The 18,833-nt window shown below is 37.9% G+C and overlaps 1 protein-coding gene across 6 annotated transcripts in view; it reads left to right on the plus strand.

Annotated features, from left to right (window-relative positions):
• Positions 1-1,278: 1,278 nt before the first annotated feature.
• The window catches only part of LOC109423842 (CUGBP Elav-like family member 4), a 592,493-nt gene continuing 574,938 nt past the window's right edge, over positions 1,279-18,833 (plus strand). For 2 of the 6 annotated variants that reach the window (XM_062852156.1, XM_062852157.1), the window contains exons 1-2: positions 1,279-3,314; positions 4,024-5,059. In XM_062852156.1, the coding sequence (XP_062708140.1) occupies positions 5,003-5,059 (57 nt within the window). In that variant the 5' untranslated portion in view covers positions 1,279-3,314; positions 4,024-5,002. The remainder of the gene's footprint in view (positions 3,315-4,023; positions 5,060-18,833) is intronic. The other 4 variants (XM_062852158.1, XM_029879492.2, XM_029879491.2 and 1 more) reach the window with 4 other exon arrangements.

An 18,833-nucleotide genomic window follows, 5' to 3' on the forward strand; every position in this document is an offset into this window, starting at 1 on the left:
TAAAGAAGTTGCTGAAGGAACAGTGCCATATTTTTGTCACAATCGTTTGATAAAAATGACCCGTAGAAATCTGCTCATAGAGCAGAAGCAAAAATGAGTGAACTATGAACGAAATAAAGCCTGTATCCGCAATAATCGGGACACAGAAGCACGGCTGTAGCTATGTAATGAATCGGAAAAATTGGCCATATATTTGACTGCGAACTCTTTGGTGTATGTTTATTATTTGTGCAAAATTTCATAAAAATCGATGCATTTCTTTTAACTGTGGATGAAAAACAAAAAGACGTGGTTTTAAGCATTTTGTACAATCATGACCAATTTTCCTTCGCATAATAGATGGTTCTTTCACGCTACAGTTCAAAGTTCTGTGATGATAATTATGAAATTTCGTTAGCAATTATGATACTTATAGAGACATATTCTTGCAAAATTTCATCAACTTTAATCAATTGGTTTGAAAGCTACTGGTATTGATAGGGGTGAGTGACAGTGAATATTTTTCGTGCTTTTCATGTGCGATGTTTTCCTATTCATAACTTTTGCATTTCTCTGCGAATTTTCATGAAATTTTCACAGAAGGTAGTTGATTATGTGTAAATTATGCCTGCAAAATTTGATGAATATTGGTTTAGTACTTTCAATAGTACAATCGAAACAATAAATGGTGCTCACTAATTGCTGTTCAAGGTGCTAAAACCACGTTCAGTCCCAATACATGTTTCGACTATAAAATTATTGATAGTGAATCGATTTTTATGAAATTTTACCGATGCAACAAATGTAGATTGCGAGGTTTGTGTGCAAAATTTCAGCCATTTCCTTTGCCATATTCAAAAGTTACAGCGCTGACGAGCAAAACTTGGGGCTGTACAAATTTCAATGGCGCACATTCAACTTTTTCATTGCTACAACAAAAAGTACTGCACTGATTCACATGAAATTTTATAGGTGAAATGAAGACATTGAAAGATGTTATTAGGCCAAATTTTAGCAATTTTAATATATCTATTGAAGAGTTACAGCTGTATTTCTGTGTCCCGATTATTGCGGATACAGACTTTATGTGAATGGACGAGATGTGCATTTTGGTTCACGACTATCGGTCATATAATGATGAAGTTCATTTACTTGCAAATCTGTCTACGCTCTGATTTGATGACAAGCTCAACGTCAGCTAGTGCCTGGTCCGCAGATTTGTAGAAAGCGCAATCAGTGTCAAAAGGCTCCTACAGTCCTGGGACTCTGGCGTCTTGGTTTTTAAATATGGAGCTAGTATTTATCTGACACTCAGGGCGACAACTCAATCAGCTGTAACACGCACATCACAGAACTTCCATCCAGAGCCCCATGAACCGGTCTAGCCCACATTCACAATCACACACCGACACGGCACTGGATCCTGGAACGGGGTGCGGTGTGGTGCGGTTGTTTTCGAAGAGAATAGGTCACGAGAAGCACATTCACAAGACGTAAAAATAGTCGCACATTTCATCCTGCGTCCTCCTGATGATGGTGGTGGCAATTGCAATCATGGTGAAATCGCGCGGACAGCTGGTTTTCCGACATCACTCGAGTTGGCAAAATTTTCCCAAATTGACAGAGGAAAGTAATTAATATTTGAGCTGCGGAGTTTGCGGACCAGAAGCGAGATTCGACATCGATTAAAGTTGTCCGTTTTTCGGAAACAAATTTGATTAATTGTCCACAAGATGGTCGACTCTGCAGTTCTGGGGCGACAGGGCCGGGTGGAATTGGGTTATGGAGGTGTGGGATTTTAGGATTCCGATACGGAGGAAGAATAAGAATGACACAAGTTCGATGCAATTCGGAACGAGCGGTGAACGGACGAACGGACGGACGGAAGAGACAATTACTACACACTTACAGAGCCCACTTACAACTGCACTGCGTGTGGTGGGTGGCGGTGGGTTGAGAGGGTGGGCTTGGGGTATGGTGCAAGGTGTTCGAGACGAGGTAATAAGGTGCTGCGCATGTGTATTTGAGGGAAAACCCCGCCTCTGTGTGCAGCAGTAGAAGGCGCCCTGTCGGAAAGCGAGCGAGGAACTCCGGTCAGGATGCTGCTATCTGTATAGGTCACCGTGTCGTGTCGTCGTGTGTCCTATTGATGTCCTATGGATGTGTCGGTCGGTTGGCGAGGCATTGCGACGAGCCGAAGCTTGGGGCTCCGAACTTTCGAAGGCGAATCGGTTTGCGGTGGATGTAGTTGTGCGGGATGTACGTGTGACTCGGAGCTTCGAGGCTTCGGGGGGTGAAAATTATGTAATTCTTCGAGCAGAATCAACAGTCTGTTGTTTCGAGTGAGGGCTCAAGGGGGTAAAAGGGTGGAGGAGACAGTGGGTTCAGCGGGTGATCGACATGCGCATTGCAAGGCTCACGGAAGGTTTCACTAGTGGGGGTGGAAAGGTTTCAGGTTGTTTTCGTTTTTTTCGTTCGACCGGTGTCGGCACAACATTACTTTGTTGGCGCCAGTCTTGCTGTGTGGGTGCATCGGTTTTGAGGGGAACTGCTCGAAATGGTCGTACCTGCTCGAATGATAACTCTTTCACAGTTAATGGTCATAGATTGACTGTCGAATTCCCCCTCGTCATAGCCGCTTAGTCGCTCGGTGCAACGTGTTTCAAGTGGTTCTGATTCCTTTCCGCTTTGTCGTGTTTTATCCTCTCGAGTTCAACCAGAACGGAGGCACGTGTGGTTGTGATGAGCCATCGCTGTGTGTGGGCGCATACTGTCGCATCAACACGTACACCGTCGTTTGCGTGAAGGGGATTTTCGGCTTTTCCTAGCACGACGAAAGGAAACTAGGAAAGAGTAACAACGGAGACCGATTTCCGAAGTCGCCGTTCGGAAGCACCCGTTTTCCCCGGTGTGTTACTACATACTTACAAAACAACCGACGTGCGGTCCGTGCTTTAGTCTACAATTGAGTTTTGTATAGTTAAGTCGTGATCATATACACTTGTTGTTTGTTGTTATATTTAATTATCTGTCTATAAGCTGTGTCTGTGTTTTTCGGAAAAACCGTCACAAGAAGTGGAAGATCGCGATTTTTGCGGAAGAATCTAGGTTGACACCTGATTCTTCTCCAAGGGGGAGTTCAGAGAGTGTGGAAGTTCTTTCCAGCCTCCTTCCGGCCAGACAGCGAACCGACAGCAGTCAATAAAGCGTTTTTGAACTACACAAGTGCAGGAGATTCGTACGCTCGGCTAGAACGTGTGTTTCCAAGCGAGTCGCGCGATCCGGCGTTCTCAGATAGATCGTTTCGATCTCCGCCAGTTTGGTGATTTTGAAAAGTAATACGAGCTTTTGGCACAGATGGTCAGCTGTTCTACAATATGGTTGATTGATATTCAGTTGATGGCAACTTAACAGATGTTGAACATTCCGTTCCAACTTAAAGTTTTACATAAACTATTTTTATTAAAGTAGTGCAGATTAAACTTATACGATTCCCAAATATTCTTAAAGTGACGCATTCTTGTGATTAAAACGCATTGAGGTAGTACCGTGTGGGATTTTTTCGTAGCATATGGTACACTTGTTGATAAGATAAAAGATAATGAAAGATAGGAGATTATAATAAATTACGCATTGAACAGTTTTTAAAACAACATGCTTCGGCTAAACAAAAAAAAAATAATATTTTTAAAACATACTATTAAACGGTAGTTAAGTTTCCAAATTACCGAATTTCTTGCTATTATGCTCAATTTGTTGTTTTTTTTTACATTTTTGTCAAACTCGTTTGATTTTTTTAATTTTTCATCTCCAAGTTGAACATTTCTCGTCTCAATGCAAAGCTTAGTTCGATTAAGTTTATTCCTAAAAGGATACAATCCATTCAGTAGAAACTTTTCATGTTACTTTTTCACATAGATTATCGTCTCATCCATCAATCAACTTATCAGTCAGCATATTGTAGAACCTGGCCATGAGTTATTAGTTCTATTAACGAATCCAACTTAAAACGAAGTTTATAACTTTTTCGTTTTTCGTTAACAGAATTGAATAGCAGCAAAAACATTTCCAGAAAAAAGTGGTAATATAAAAACAATTAAATTTGTGCTTTGCATAAAAAAGTGAAAAGGCAGTGAGTTGTGTTTGATAAAATATCGAGCATCCAGTGCGGGAAAAAATCAAGACTTGTAGTGTGCACCACGAGTGAAGTGAGTTTGAGCAGAAAAAAAAAATCTATAAATCCTCCTTGGAGAAAAAAAAAATAAATATAATAAAAGTTAGTCCAAAGAAGTTGAAACTGTTTCTCGTCTCTCCGGTTTGAGCTCAGAGCAAAGAAGAAAGTATTTCGCGTTGAAAAGCGAGGCAAAATTTATCGCTCGTTAAAGTAGTGGGTGTCGAAACGGGCGGAAAGTCTGCCGTTCCAGCTAGATCGCTAACCGCATACCGAAGGCACTGTGAGAAGAGATTGCACGTGGAAAAAGAAGAAGCTGAGCAGAAGCAGCAGCCGTAGAAGAAGAAAAATTCAGTATAAATCATAAATACACATACCGCAAAACAACAAGTCCCGAAACTCCCGAAAACCCATCGAAAGTGTTGGTGGTGACGTAGAAGGTGGCGACACAGTGAGAGAGGCGCGCGCGGAGAGCTGCTGCACACCCCACACAGCCCCTTTGATCGGTCGGTGGGGGAGAAAACGCATTCTCTTGTGTGAGTTTAATCAATTTAATAACATTCACCCGAGCCACCCTCTCCGGAGGAAAAAAAAAACACCGAAGAAAAACCGCTCTCTGATAGAAAACAGAAAAACATACCCACAGTTTAAGTGAATCGCCAACAGTGAAGAAAAAAACTCTCGCAGTTCGATTCGTTCCTGAAGCTTGAAGGAGACGACGACTAAAGCAGCCGCACTACTACCATCCAGAGAAGAGGAGGAAAAAACACGCAGAAGAAGCATCCAAAAGAGAAGCCTGAAGTTATTCCAATATTAATTTCGGTTCCTGCAAGTGAATTCAATACATTCCATATGGTTCACATGATAGAAATCGTTCGTCAAGGGAAAGTTGACTTTCCTCAAGTGATTGTAAGTTGATTTTTCGCCTTTCTTATTCGCTTATACCCTCCTAGACTAGAGCTTGATGCCCAATGATAGGGGATAACCCCGGCATTCCTTCGTCCTTCTTGCATGCCTTTTGCAGAGGTTCCCACCAATACTGTTTTTTAGCACTCAGGCATGGTTAGTCAATTAAATAAAAATATAAATCACAGAGCCCTAAAGGTGATTTTTTTTTGTTCAAAAAATTGTGTTTATTTTTTTTTGTAAAATTTCAATATTTGAAGAAATTTAGTTAGGCTGATACAAATTTAATTTTGACTAGTTCTATACCACCCCCACCCCCTCTTCAAAAATGTTCGACTAGATTTTGGATTTTGACAAATTGTCGAATCTTTTCAAAAATTCTGTAACAAGTCCGATAAGTTTTTATTATTTTTCAGATTAAATACTCCGTTATTTTTAAGACCCCCCCCATCAACCAGCCAAAGAGTGGCGGGACATAAAGTGAAATAAATATTTGTATCGTCCTTATTAACATCAGCCATTAGGCTGACACGAATTTCAATTTTCCCTCATGTCACCCCCCTCGGAATTTTTTTGTCTGAATTCGACATTTTGAGGGGGGACGCAAATAAATTATTTAGGAAATTTAAAAATTTTAAAGTGAAATTAGAGTCTTCGAGAAAATTCCTGACAAATCCGATGAGTTTGACGATTTTGCCTAATTGTTTGGGTAATTGTTGATGAAATACATTTATTATTTATCACCCCCCCCCCCCCCCTCTTGACGAGTCAACAAGCAAAGTGACAAAAGGAGAAAATGAGATTTGTTCCGGCCTTTTTCTTTTAAAGATATTTTGGTCTTAATGCGTATATTGGATTTACATCAAATAAGCTTCTGAATTTAATTTTGTGAAGATAAAACGCCAAACAGAATTAAATTTATTTTTATAGCAACTTAAGGTTAGCGCGGTTAATTATTGTCAATAAACCTTGTTTAAAAAAAAAAACATCTCATAAGCTTTTTATAATTCCAGCGCAAAATACTGGTATAACTTTAAGTCTAAAGTACTTTAGAATATTTTTGAACATTGTTTGAATTATTTTAGACCTAAAAAATGTGAATGCATTTTCAGTCGTTCAAGTGTTTGCCGGTCTTTCGTGGAAGATAATGCAAAAAATGTAGCTCTCCCTTATCAAAGAAACATAAATTAACCCTTCAGGACGCGCGCTGCTGTAAAAAGTACAACTCCGCCAAAAAATCTCGCTCGCTTACAGTGTGAGCACGGTGCAGTTTTGCCTCAAAGAGGTATGCATCTTGAAAGGTAAACCCACATGGTTAGAAGAGCTAGTTAGGCTACCTCCACAGATGAAAATTTGATGTGTTGATGTTTCTCTCTTTGTTTTCAAAAGAACTCGTGTGAGGTGAGACGAGAGGGAAAACTAGCTATTGCTAGTTGAAAAACATTAGCTGTTATGTTAGGTAAATTTGAGTTTTGAAAACTCACTGAGCTAGAACATTTTTCTATGCACACCTTGTAAAATTTTGCTCAATCCTCAATCACTTACATGATTGTTAAGCGCATCCATATTTGTATAAGCATTTCGTGTATTCAAATTGTAAAATACTCCTGAACTTCTTTCGCTTCGGAAAAAGTTTCTACTACTTTGGTTTCCAGTTTCAAAAACTATTCCAAATAGGTAGTCCGTTCCAAGTGGCTCCTAAAATGCACTGCCTCTAAAGCCTGTCCACGTGAAATTTCGGGCACCTAAGAACTGCAGAAACTCTAAAACAATGTTACAAACTCCAGATAAAATACCACGTGAACATTACGTCAAGGTCGTAGAAAAAAAAAACATTGCGCATACAGTTAGTTTACGGCATCAATAGAGACAACTTAGTAATCTGCTTGAAATCTCAAATTTTAGGGGCCTTTTACCAACTTATTCTCGCGTTTCCATCATGTTTTTTTCAAGAAGATATTTCTGCTTAGAAACTCCAAAAGAGACTTATGTTAAAGTAGTTTTTCCAAAAAAGTTTTTAAGACCATTTATTTTGGAGATTTCTTCAAAAGAAATTTGTTTACACTAAAACCAATCTTTTGGAGATTGCTATAACAGGGGTTAGTACAGATTCTCTTTAAAAAAAAATACATCCAGAGTAAAGCCTTCGAAGTTTTTTCCAAGATACATTTTTTGAAGAGAAATTGTTTCGGATATTGGCATCAAGACAAATTCCTTCAAAAATTACAGCCAAAAATTGTTTTTCAAAAATTTTTCAAAACAATTTTTAATAGTAAAACTAAAAAAAGATTCCGCTTCCCACATTCAATGCGACTGAGGTACGAAAGCGTTGCTTTCAATTACTCTTACTCTCACTGAGTCCCGTTGGTATAGGGGCTATTGGCTGCGACCGGCAATCACTCGATCTGAATTATAAGAAACTTTTTTCAATTGCTCACGATGTCGATAAGTAGATTTTTACTATTTTCGTCGATAAAATAGCTCTGAATGTTGATAACAAAACCAGTTATCAATCAGCTGTATTGTTAAATGTTGATAACTAAATGCAATGTTGAACAAAATATTGTATAACACAATTAGTTATCAACTTGAACTCAACGATAACTTAACTTCTTATCATGTTGATATTCGAGGAGTAAATTTGAGTTATCATGTTTGTTATGTTGGCTCTTAATTCAACCTAAATAATAACAAACTTAGTTATCAAACGAATGATAACCAGGAAACAGAACTTGCTATTATTTTGTTATTCGCCTTTGCTCGGGTAGGAACTCCTTCTTAATATCCTCCAGAAATTTTCTCCATAGATTTCAAATATGACATTATCATAGATAGATCGTAGATATTGCCAAGAACTTCTCCAAAGCTTCCTGCACGATTTTTTTTCTCGAGAACTGCTTCAGAAATGTGTCCGATAAATCTTCCAGAAATTCGGCCTAAGATTTCTCAACGAATGCCTTTGAAGTTTCCGTCATAAATTTTTACAAGGATTTCTCAAAAAACACTTAAATTTTTTGTTTCTGGATTCCTTCACAAATTTATTCGAAGATATCTAATTGCATAATTTACACCCAAATCCTTTAAAGACTCCACATGATTCAGAAAGTCTTTCCAAGATTTCTTTGAAAAAATCTTCGGAGATTCCACCAGGAGTTAATCAAGCAATTTTTATGAAGATTCCTGCAAGACTTCTTCTAAAGATTGATCCAACAACCCCTCTGAAAATTCCTAAATTTATTCAAAGATTCGTTAAAAAATTTTTGTAAAAATATTACCATAAATGTCATTATTGATTTCTTGAGGCAATTCACCATGAGCTCCTGCAAATATCCATCCAAAAGTGTCTTCGAAGATTTGTTCAAGAATTATCACGAGGATTACACCAGCGATTCCTTCAAATTTTATCTGACGTTTGGCCAGCTCTCAATTGAAACTTCAACAGGGATTTTTATTAAACATTAACAATATTTTCTCTCTCCATGGATTCCTCCTTAGATGTAGGATAACGTGCCTCTGGAGCTGTCCGTGGAGCGGACCTGGTGTGATGGTTAGAACACTTGACTATCACGCCGAGGACCTGGGATCGAATCCCACTCCCGACAAACCTACAAAATGTGGGTTCTTCCTTCGGAAGGGAAGTAAAGCGTAGGTCCCGAGATGAACTAGCCTAGGGCTAAAAATCACGTTAATGCAGATAAAAAAAATCTGGAGCTGTCCTTCTGAAAGAAGGATGAGTTCAAAGATTTTTCTAAGAAGTTTCCTTCCAGAAGAACTCTTCAACGTTTTTTTTCTAGAAATAATTAATTTAAAAATGTCCTTACAGTAGCTCCTTCGGATTTTTTTCAAATATACTTTCGGGGATTTCTCCAAAAGAAAATAATTTGAAGATGCTCCTAGAAGAGCTTCTGTTGATGGTTCTTCATGAAGATATTTCTGCCATGAAACTTCTTAATAAACTTATATAAAAAAAATTCTTCCGAAAAATTTTCTAAGAGCTTTTTTTGGCGATACTTCAGAAGAAACTTTAAGGAGAATTCCTTCGAACTTTCCTCTGAAAAGAGTTCCTTCCTGAAAAGAGTTTTCCGCAGAATCGAAAACAAAATCTTTTTTGAAGATTGATCTAAGAGGAATAAGTTTACCCTCAAAGAGGAGATTTCTTCAACAGTAAATTCTTCAAAAACTTTCTCACGATACATTTCTTGAAACGAATTCCTTTAGAGATTACAGTCCATGGATTTTTTTTAGAGATTTTTTAAGATATTTTTTTTACGGTAATTCCTCCAAAAAACACCTTATTATTTCAAAATTCCTTCAGAGATACTTTCAGGTATGCCTCCAAAAGATTTTAACTTGAATTTCTTCAGAAATCGCTCTGATGGTTTCTACGGGAACTCCGCCCAAATTTTCTGCACTTTTTTTGTTTTTCAAGGTTCTCGTTTTTTGTAAGGATCAACAGAAATTTCTTCAGGTATACCTTCAAATATTCTTATTCTAAATATTCCTATTCCAAATATTTCTTTGAGGGAAACGCCAAGAACTTCTCTAAAAATTTCTCCAGGATTATATTTCCTAAAACTTCATTAGGATTTTGTCATGCTAGGATTTTTTTAAAGATTTTTTTAGAGAATTCGTCATAAGTTTCAACAAGAATTTCTTCAACAATTAATCCAATTATTTTTAGAAATGTGTTCTTGAATCTCACACAGAATGTTTCACGATTTTTTCTAATAAATCTTAGGAAATTACCCCTCGAAAGATTTTTCCCAAAATTCAAAATTCCTCTCGAATTTTTAGTTGAATTCCACCAAAGAATTCTTAAAAAAAATCCTGTGATGATTCTTCCACAAATTTGTTCTAAGATTCTTCCATAACAAAAGCCTTGCATTCAAAGATTCCTGCAACAACGTCTCAGATTATTCTCACATTTTGACAAAGATTTCTCTAGAATTTTTCTGAAAAAAAAACTACCCAAAACTCTTACAATATTTTCTCTCTCCGTGGATTCCTCCTGAGATTTTCTATTACGAATTCTCTTAAGATTTCGCAATGAGCTTCGGCGAATCTTCCCACAAAATTTTTTTAGTAAGTTTGTTTATTTTTCTTACGAGGAATACGCCAGGAATTCATCCGAAAAAAAAATCCGGCCTGGACTTCTTTACAAATTTCTTTAAAGATTCTATAAAAAATAGGTACTTCATGTCAAGGCCGTATGTGAGCATTCTCCACTTAACATTCTTTTAGTCAACATATTGGATTAATATTCAAAAAAGAAAAATGGTAGGAAGCTCTCAGTTAATAACTGTGGAAACTCTTCTTCTTCTTCTTCTTCTTCTTCTTTATGTCTCTACGTCCCCACTGGGACTTGGCCAGCCTCGTTTAAACTTAGTGTTCTTTGAGCATTTCCACAGTTATTGACTAAAGGGCTTTCTTTGCCTGCCATTACATGAATTTGTATATTGTGAGGCAAGTAGGATAAGTGTACCAATTATGGCTATAGTACTAATTATTCGCCATAATTGATTTCCACCCTTTAACGATGTAAATCAACAAAAAAAATGTGAACAACAGATCACGTTCACAAAAGATGATTGCACTCATTTAAACTCCACATTTTGTTCAAATTATAGTAGAAATAAATCATTTTCCTTAAAATTTCGGCTTCCTTGCACCCTTTTTCGCCATAGTGTACCAATTATGACTAACTCCATAAGAAATGCATGCAAATAGTGCGAAAAGGAACCGAAGTTGAAAAATGTAGCCATAACTGGTACAGGGCTCCCATCATTGACACACGATGTAATAAATACTAAAAGTAGTTTTGGCTCCGTTTCTATATTTTTCCTGTAAAGTATGGAAACTAAACTATATTTTAACATATTGATGACATTCGTTGGTCTTCTTGTTATTTTTGTACAAATAGTTTTCCTTATGTAGTGCCATGTACCAATTATGGCACTACATAAGGAAAACTATTTGTACAAAAATAACAAGAAGACCAACGAATGTCATCAATATGTTAAAATATAGTTTAGTTTCCATACTTTACAGTGATGCACTATGCCCAGAGAGTCGAGAAAATTCCCAACTGGAATGCTTTGTATATGCTGGCAAATTCGTTTATATCATCCTATTTTCTATTTGCATGAAAACACAGCAGTTGGTTCACATATTTACAATTGGATGTAGGAAAAACCAAGATAACTTGTAACACACGGTAATTAGGAACCTCTGCTCCATCGGTTCGATTATTTATTTTTTTCTACATTTTCTGTAATCATTCCTTCAACGATCAGAGCATCCATCTTATCCATCCATCCAACCCGAAGAAGCTCGACAGAGCTTTACTCCCCCTCAGACCTCACCGCATGCAATAAGAATGCCAGGAATTTTTCTTTCTTAACCCCATCTTCCATTCCGCTTCATGTGCCTTTTCGCTACTACACGAGCCGTATAAATTTCAATGATCGATCACAAGACCCTCCGCTCAGGCCGTAGTGGAGTCGTCTTCCAGCCAGTTCGATAACCACCAGAGCGTTCCATATCTGTAGTTGGTAGCCGTCCTCCGAAAAGAAGCGCATCAGGGTTGCCTGGTTCAAGACGTCGTCGTCGGCGACCAAACAAAACCGAAATAGATATGTAGTCCGTTGTATTAGAGAATCTGCTGCTGCGATTATGCGGCGGGATCGGTTGGATGTATTACATACCCAAAAGGAGTCGGTCACCATAAAGATACTCGAACCCCACATCTTCAGAACTTACGTCAAACATTCCCTATTGCTGATAACTCTCCCCTACGGTTTACTCGCGACCCAATGCACAACCGTCAACATCCAATCCAACGCGAGTGTATGTAACGCTGCCACTGGCGGCGGCCACCCCCATGAAGTATTTCATTCATCCGTTTAAATTTTATCGATTTTCATATTATTTTCTATATAAACATCTCGGGCTAATCCGGTTGATGATGCTGCGAAGCGAGGTTTTCCTGCTGCTGCTTTTTTTCTTGCTGGATCCCATGTAAACAACCCAAACCCAACCGCGCCGACCGACACACGACAACAGTCGGGCAAGCTAGGGTATGACTCTTCAAGGAAAACGGGTTGAGTAACGGTTACTACAGCGGATCGGAGCGACCGGAGATTTTTTTCCTCGTAGGTATTTTCTTCGGGGATGTTTAAGGATCAAGGGACAGCAGTGAGCAGTGAGTGCGGCTTTCCGAAAACGGTTTATTGTGGGAAATTTTTCCAAGCTCGAGAGGTTTATGTGGATGATTTTGGGCCTTGGCTGTGTTGTCATGTATTTTGGTGTGAATACTTGAGGGCAAACGATTTTCGGTACTTGAACATGGTCGGTCGTACTCAACGGTCAAGATGGATATGCTCTGTTGGATGTGCAATAGTTTGTTAAATGATGTTTAATGTTAACGGAATATGTAAAAAAGTATTGGGGAAATTGGAAGCCACGGCGTATCTATATATATAAAAATGCAGTGGCATACGTGGGACCGCGCATAACTTGCGAACGGATGGTCCGATTCGGGTCGTCTAAGTTTTGTTCTGTTAGTTTTCACCCAAGGAAGGTTTATGAGGCCTAAAACATGGGAAAATTGAGAGTTTTTAAAAATCGGGTTTTCATACATTTTGAACGGGGACTTGAGCGCTTGGCTAGGGACTTGAAACGTCAAAAACGTAGTAGGCAAGACAAAGTTTGCCGGGGACAGCTAGTTTTCTGTAATTTATTAGAAATTCCAGCTGTATTTCAGAAGTAAATTCTGATAAAATTCCTTCTTGTGTTATAGAATTTCTAATAAGAAGACGTTTCTCCATTAGAATCAGATCAAGATAATTTTTCGATTATAATGATTTTTAGGTCAAATAGGCAATGATTGACAACTCAAATATTTCCTATTAAGGCGAAACTGGAAGCATTTTCTCGTTTTTTCGGTTTTTGATTTTTTTTTATTTAATAACGAAGCAATATTTTCAAAATCGGTTTTCGTACACATGTAGAGTATGGATCAAGGTATCTTCTGAATTTTTTTGACGTGGAAAATGTTTTCCATTTTTGCAGAAACCATTTTTTTGTGAAATTTTGTTCAAAAATGGTTTCTGCAAAAACCAAAAACATTTTCCACTACAAAAAATTCAGAGGATACCTTGATCCATACTCTACATGTGCATGTGAAAACCGATTTTGAGAATATTGTTTCGTTATTTAATAAAAAGAATCAAAAACCGAAAAACGAGAAAATGCTTCCAGTTTCGCCTTAACTTGTTTTTCCCAAAAACTGTAAATATTAATTTCTGGTATTGTAAAAATACTACTCCACAAATATGTCAAGTTTTTGGAATTAACTATCGAGAAATTAACCAATTTAGCAAATGCATCAATACAGGTTTATGATAAGAACTGTCACTACGACGACACTTCTGGTTTTGTAGGACGGTTTTATCCAATTTGTTGTTTTTAAGTAAAATAAAACCTTTGACATTGTTCGTAAAGTAGTGCAACTTTTTGCAATTGAACTATTTTTAAAGCTGATTTTCATGTTTCAATTGGAATTTTAGGTTGATCATTATTCTGAAAAATTACATGCAAACAGTGCTATGAATTTTATTTAAAAAAAAAACAATCTACGTTGTATTTTTATCAACATTGAACAACCACAATCCATCAGAATATCTGTTCCATATCGCTTACAAAAGATTCTACTCAAAACATTGGTGCACCAGTTCAATGAAAATGACCCGAACCGGGATGGCAAGAGCAAAGACCACTATTGAAAAAAATTCTTCATGTTTCTGGCGGTAATATCTAAATTTGGATTTCAGTTCAGTTTAAAAAAATTGCAGTAGCAATTTCAGAATATGCAGTTGTGTTGAAATCTTGAAATACCTAATTTTGGTTTCAGCTTGAATAGGTGAAATCAAACTTCAGAATTCCTAAAATGCTTCTGCATTCTGCTAAACATTCCTACAATTTTACCATCATTCCGTGTGATTTTTTTTTCACAATATCATCAAAATATTTAGGGTGAACTTTTGGATTTTTCATTTAACAGGGTTAAGAATTCATGTGAAGATTACTTCCAGGGTAATCCTAGTACTGGCAAGTAGAAGAAAAATGCGATACTGGTTCTGTGTATCACGTGGCATGCATTTATTGAAAACTAACGTAACCCACTCGTACTACATGGTGAGCGTAAACGATGGAACCAAGTGGAGTTGGAGTACACCGCCAGAAGTTACGTCTATGATTATTAGAAATTTATTGCCTGTGAACGGACAACACAATGTCCTATGATTTGCCTAGATCAAAAAGTTTCATTCAGAAAAAGAATTATGAGCTGCCTCTTATGTTGCGCCATCACTATTTCATTGAATTTCTACAAAACGACATTTAAACACTCTTTTGATATGTCCATGTTTGGCCACCCGAAAAAAAAATCAAGGTAATCAACCTTCAAATGAAACACCTACATAATTGTAGCACCTTTGTAAAACATTTAAATTTTCTTCAACAATATTCAAAAGTTTCACCAGGTAATTAAAAAAAAAAATTACCTGACAATTAAAAAAAAACAATTTTACAATACATTAATATTTCAAACTTCTGATTTTTCTTATATATTTTATATTTTACTAAGGAACACTATTAAGTGTTAGGTATTAGTTTTTGAAATATTACATTTATTTATATCGTAGAACCTTATTTGTGCAGATAGAGTATCTGTTTTGCAGCATATTTCATCAAAATTTGTCAAAAAATACGTACACCATTTTTTATTTACCACCATGGAAGTTTTATTCATGTATATAATTTGTGTCAAAATGACGGGCTTGGTGGTCTAGTGGCTACCGCTTCTGATTCGTACGTAGAAGATCCTGGGTTCAATCCCTGGCCCGTCCCTTTCCTCCTACTTTGTATCTTTCTATGTACTTTCTCTCTCCTCTCTACATATACGACTCATGTATATTCACATGTCCATAGCCATCGCTGGAACAGAAACGGATTGAAAAAGCCGTTTTCCTTCCTTCCTTACTTCCACAGCATAGTGTCAAACTATCAGATAACGCCTACAAGTTATGCAATCATGTGAACTGTGCCGCACATCTGCAGAATAATAAAACACACAATTCTACACACTTAAAACAGAATGCCGAGATCGGCTGTGCAAATCTCGGTTAAAGTTCATTTGCTGAATCTCGGCTAAATACTTGACGTTTGAAGTTTGATGCCAGCGGCAACCGTAGGTGCTGCTACGAATAAAATTGATTTTTTGCCGATATTTCAGTGAAATTTAGGTTGCCGAGCAATCGGCTGTGCGGATCTCGGAAAAAGAATGGAAATTAGCCGAGCTCAACTGAGTGTGTATCTCCTTACCCTGCCATCCACGCACCAATGTGTGAACCCTCTGCCAACAAATTCCTACCAACATTCCGACATTCGCACGAATTTGTGCAGACGCAGAGTTATATTCGGTCTGATGTGGATACAAACGATTGCAATCATCACTGTCGTCCCCTTCCCCACATTGACCTGCATCTTGACGTGGCAGGCGCCATCGTCGCCTAAAAATAGAAGATAAGCAACGCTCACATACTGAAGATGCCCGCTAGTCTCCAACAGATATGTTATTGGTGGCTTGTGTGAGTGTAGCTGGTCTGGCTATACTGGAGTAGCATCTACGGGCGGCCAATCAAGCTCAAGCTCATAAGTCCTGTAAAAAATGAAATATCTTTTTTGGAAAATGAGGTATTATGCTTTTTGTAAGTGCACAATATTTTAAATATTTGCAAAACTTTGTACATTGACCTTTGTGACGTTCTAAAGTATGCATATTGAAGATGTTTTGGTTGGGGATCATGCTAAAAATCCAGACTTGTAATCAAGTGTTTTCATACATAAAATATTTCTTTTTCAAAATGGTTAAGAACAGTTGGAGTACTTAAGATTAGGGATAATATTGGTTTATTAAAAGAAGTAGAGTGGAGTTAAGGGGAGTTTGGAACGTGTTCAAGGGTGCAAGATGAGAGGGTTTGGATCTATTTAAGGTTAAATAAATGTAACGCCACTGAGATCATCCGGAATTCCTCAATACGTTCCTCTGGAACCCACTGAAAATCCTTTGAAAGTACCTGAAGTGGCTCTGAAATCCCATGAAACCGCATTGGGTTCCTGTAATGCACATGAGAACATCTAAAACAGAGGAGCGGACCTGGTGTTATGGTTAGTACACTTGACTATTACGCCGAGGACCTAGGATCGAATCCCACTCCCGGCAAACCTACAAAATGTATACGAGATGAACTAGCCCAGGGCTAAAAATCTCGTTAATACAGAAAAAAAAACCTCTAAAACCTCCAAAAACTGAAACGCCTCCGAAATCCGCTGAAAGTCTTCTGAATCTTCTAGTAATGCCACCGAAAACCCTCTGAAACCCCCTCGGACCACATGTAACGCATCTGAGACCCTCCCACGAAGATGCCTCTGGAACCTCGTAAAAATCCTGTGAAACATCCTGCACAGCAAATAATTTTGTAATATCCAGGCGCCGAATTTATGGCGATGTATCCATTTTTGAACGTAATCTCACTCGAATATTTCATTTTCCAACAATTACCACTCTCGCCATGTACACCTTGGTTTGCACCGGAAAGTGCCAACTAACTCATTCCAGCAGATACCTAGAATCAGTATCTTATTTATCTTCTATCTTCTATCTCGGTGAAATAGCCGAGAGGTAAGGGATATGCCTCACATTTGATGGATCAGTGTACGAATCCATGCCAATATTTTACTTGTAAGTTATCACTCGAATGGAATTCGGAGTGTTTTTGAGAATTTAAAACCGATCAAAGTAACTGCTAAAACTGAACTAACTTTATTTCTTACTCTCTACCCTAAGCTAACCTACAGGTCCCTACCGAAAGGCACACGACTGTTCGAAGATGCTGACTCCGTCCGTTCCCGTCGTCGTCGTTCTTCGTCGCTCGGTGTGGTTCGATCAATCGATGGACTTTGTTATTCCACGCTGCGCTCCTACATTGAAGTCGATGCACCCGGTTGGTTTTGGTGCGTTGATGATGATGTTGCACTATCGATCGAAGGGTGTCGTGGTTGGCCTCTGGACTTGAAGATCGCTGACTCGTCTCGATATCGTTGATAGCGTTCTACTCCAAGAATGTGAAATCCAGCCGTTGTTGGGTGGCTTTGGATGTTCTTTCATCTTGTGGGTGAGGTTCGGATGATAACTTATATATGATTCATCCATCGATCCGGTTCTAGCGATTGCAAGACCCACTTTGAAGCTGCGGCGGCTGATTTGCTGCGTGGAAAGGTGGTAATTAGTATCACTTTTACGACGCGACTAATGTGCAGGGTCAATGATGTGATATCACTTTTTTTTGCTGTGTGAAATGCCTCTGAAAACTCCCACGGACCCCCTGTAAAACAAGTGAGACCCTCCTAAGACAACGCCACTGTAACGCCTCTGAACACCCCTCCCTGCTCCTAAAACTTCCTTGTTAACTCTCTAAAACCTCACAGTACCTTCTTTGAAATATCCTAGCCATTCGCTTTCTATATCGTTAACGACAAAGAATAAGAAATTTGCATATGTATGTACAGATGGATACATTATAGGAGAAAATTAGAAAAATATCCACAGCCTAGGTGATATTTGAACTCGCGACCAAACACAAAATACAACACCGCTCGAGGGTTAATACAGGTCGGACTCGATTATCCCGAGTCGGATTTTGATACTTCTCTAACATATATCTGAGGAACGGATGCTCTATAATGCTGATTTTTTTTACATTTTGTCGAACCAACTTTGATTAGCTTCTTACAGCATTCTGTTTGCGAGATATTATTTTGGGAAGCGCCAGAACCCGACTCCGGATAATCGAATCCGACCTGTAGTTGAATTAGCCATTCAAAAGGTGATCTACGGAGAGCAAGTTGAGTGCGGCGTCTTCTCTGTACTGAAAAAAATGTGATATGTTATATAATATTTACCATAGAATGTTTGAATTGGTAATGTAGAGCTAAGTCTGATATATAATCAATACTTCGTAACAAGTATTGATCTGAAGGCATCAACTCAAAAAAGTTATGAGAAACCCCTAGAGATAAATAGAGCTCTGGAATGAATCAAGCATGCTTTGTATAGCAACTGGGAACCAAACGCGGAAATTCCAAAAAGGGTATTGATTCCCTTATTAAGCATGTGGCTCCCGTTTTCATCCTACGAAAAACAAAGGATTGAAGCGCTGTTTGTTTTGTTTCTTATTTTTGTATTTTTTGTTAGAAGTGAGCACCCATGAAAACAAAAAGAACTTAATCAATCGGTGCCGCAATCGCTTGTTATCGAATAGGATGAATATGGGAGCGTAAGATTACTGATGGCACACATACCCTATGTGTGCTCTTGGTACACATTAGAGCACATTACACATTTTGATCAAAGTGTAGAATTTGAATTAGTTAAGACACACAAAAATAAAAATTTAAAAATAAACATTTTGGCCAAACATTTAGTTAGAATAATTTGGATGATCTAGTATCAAGATGAAATACTCAGTATTATATACATTTTATTATCAACTGTCTAAGCTAGAGTGATTTGTAGCCCTTGGTTGGTGCATCTCCTACTTTATTTATCTTTCCTAACTGCTTCTTATTACCTCAAAAATCCCTATTTGGATGACAATTTATTAACAAATAGAAATATTCCCCTATTGAGTAATCAATGTACCTTAAGAATCCACCA

Source organism: Aedes albopictus, chromosome 2, assembly GCF_035046485.1.
Source record: "Aedes albopictus strain Foshan chromosome 2, AalbF5, whole genome shotgun sequence".
Classification (NCBI taxonomy): Eukaryota; Metazoa; Arthropoda; class Insecta; order Diptera; family Culicidae; genus Aedes; species Aedes albopictus.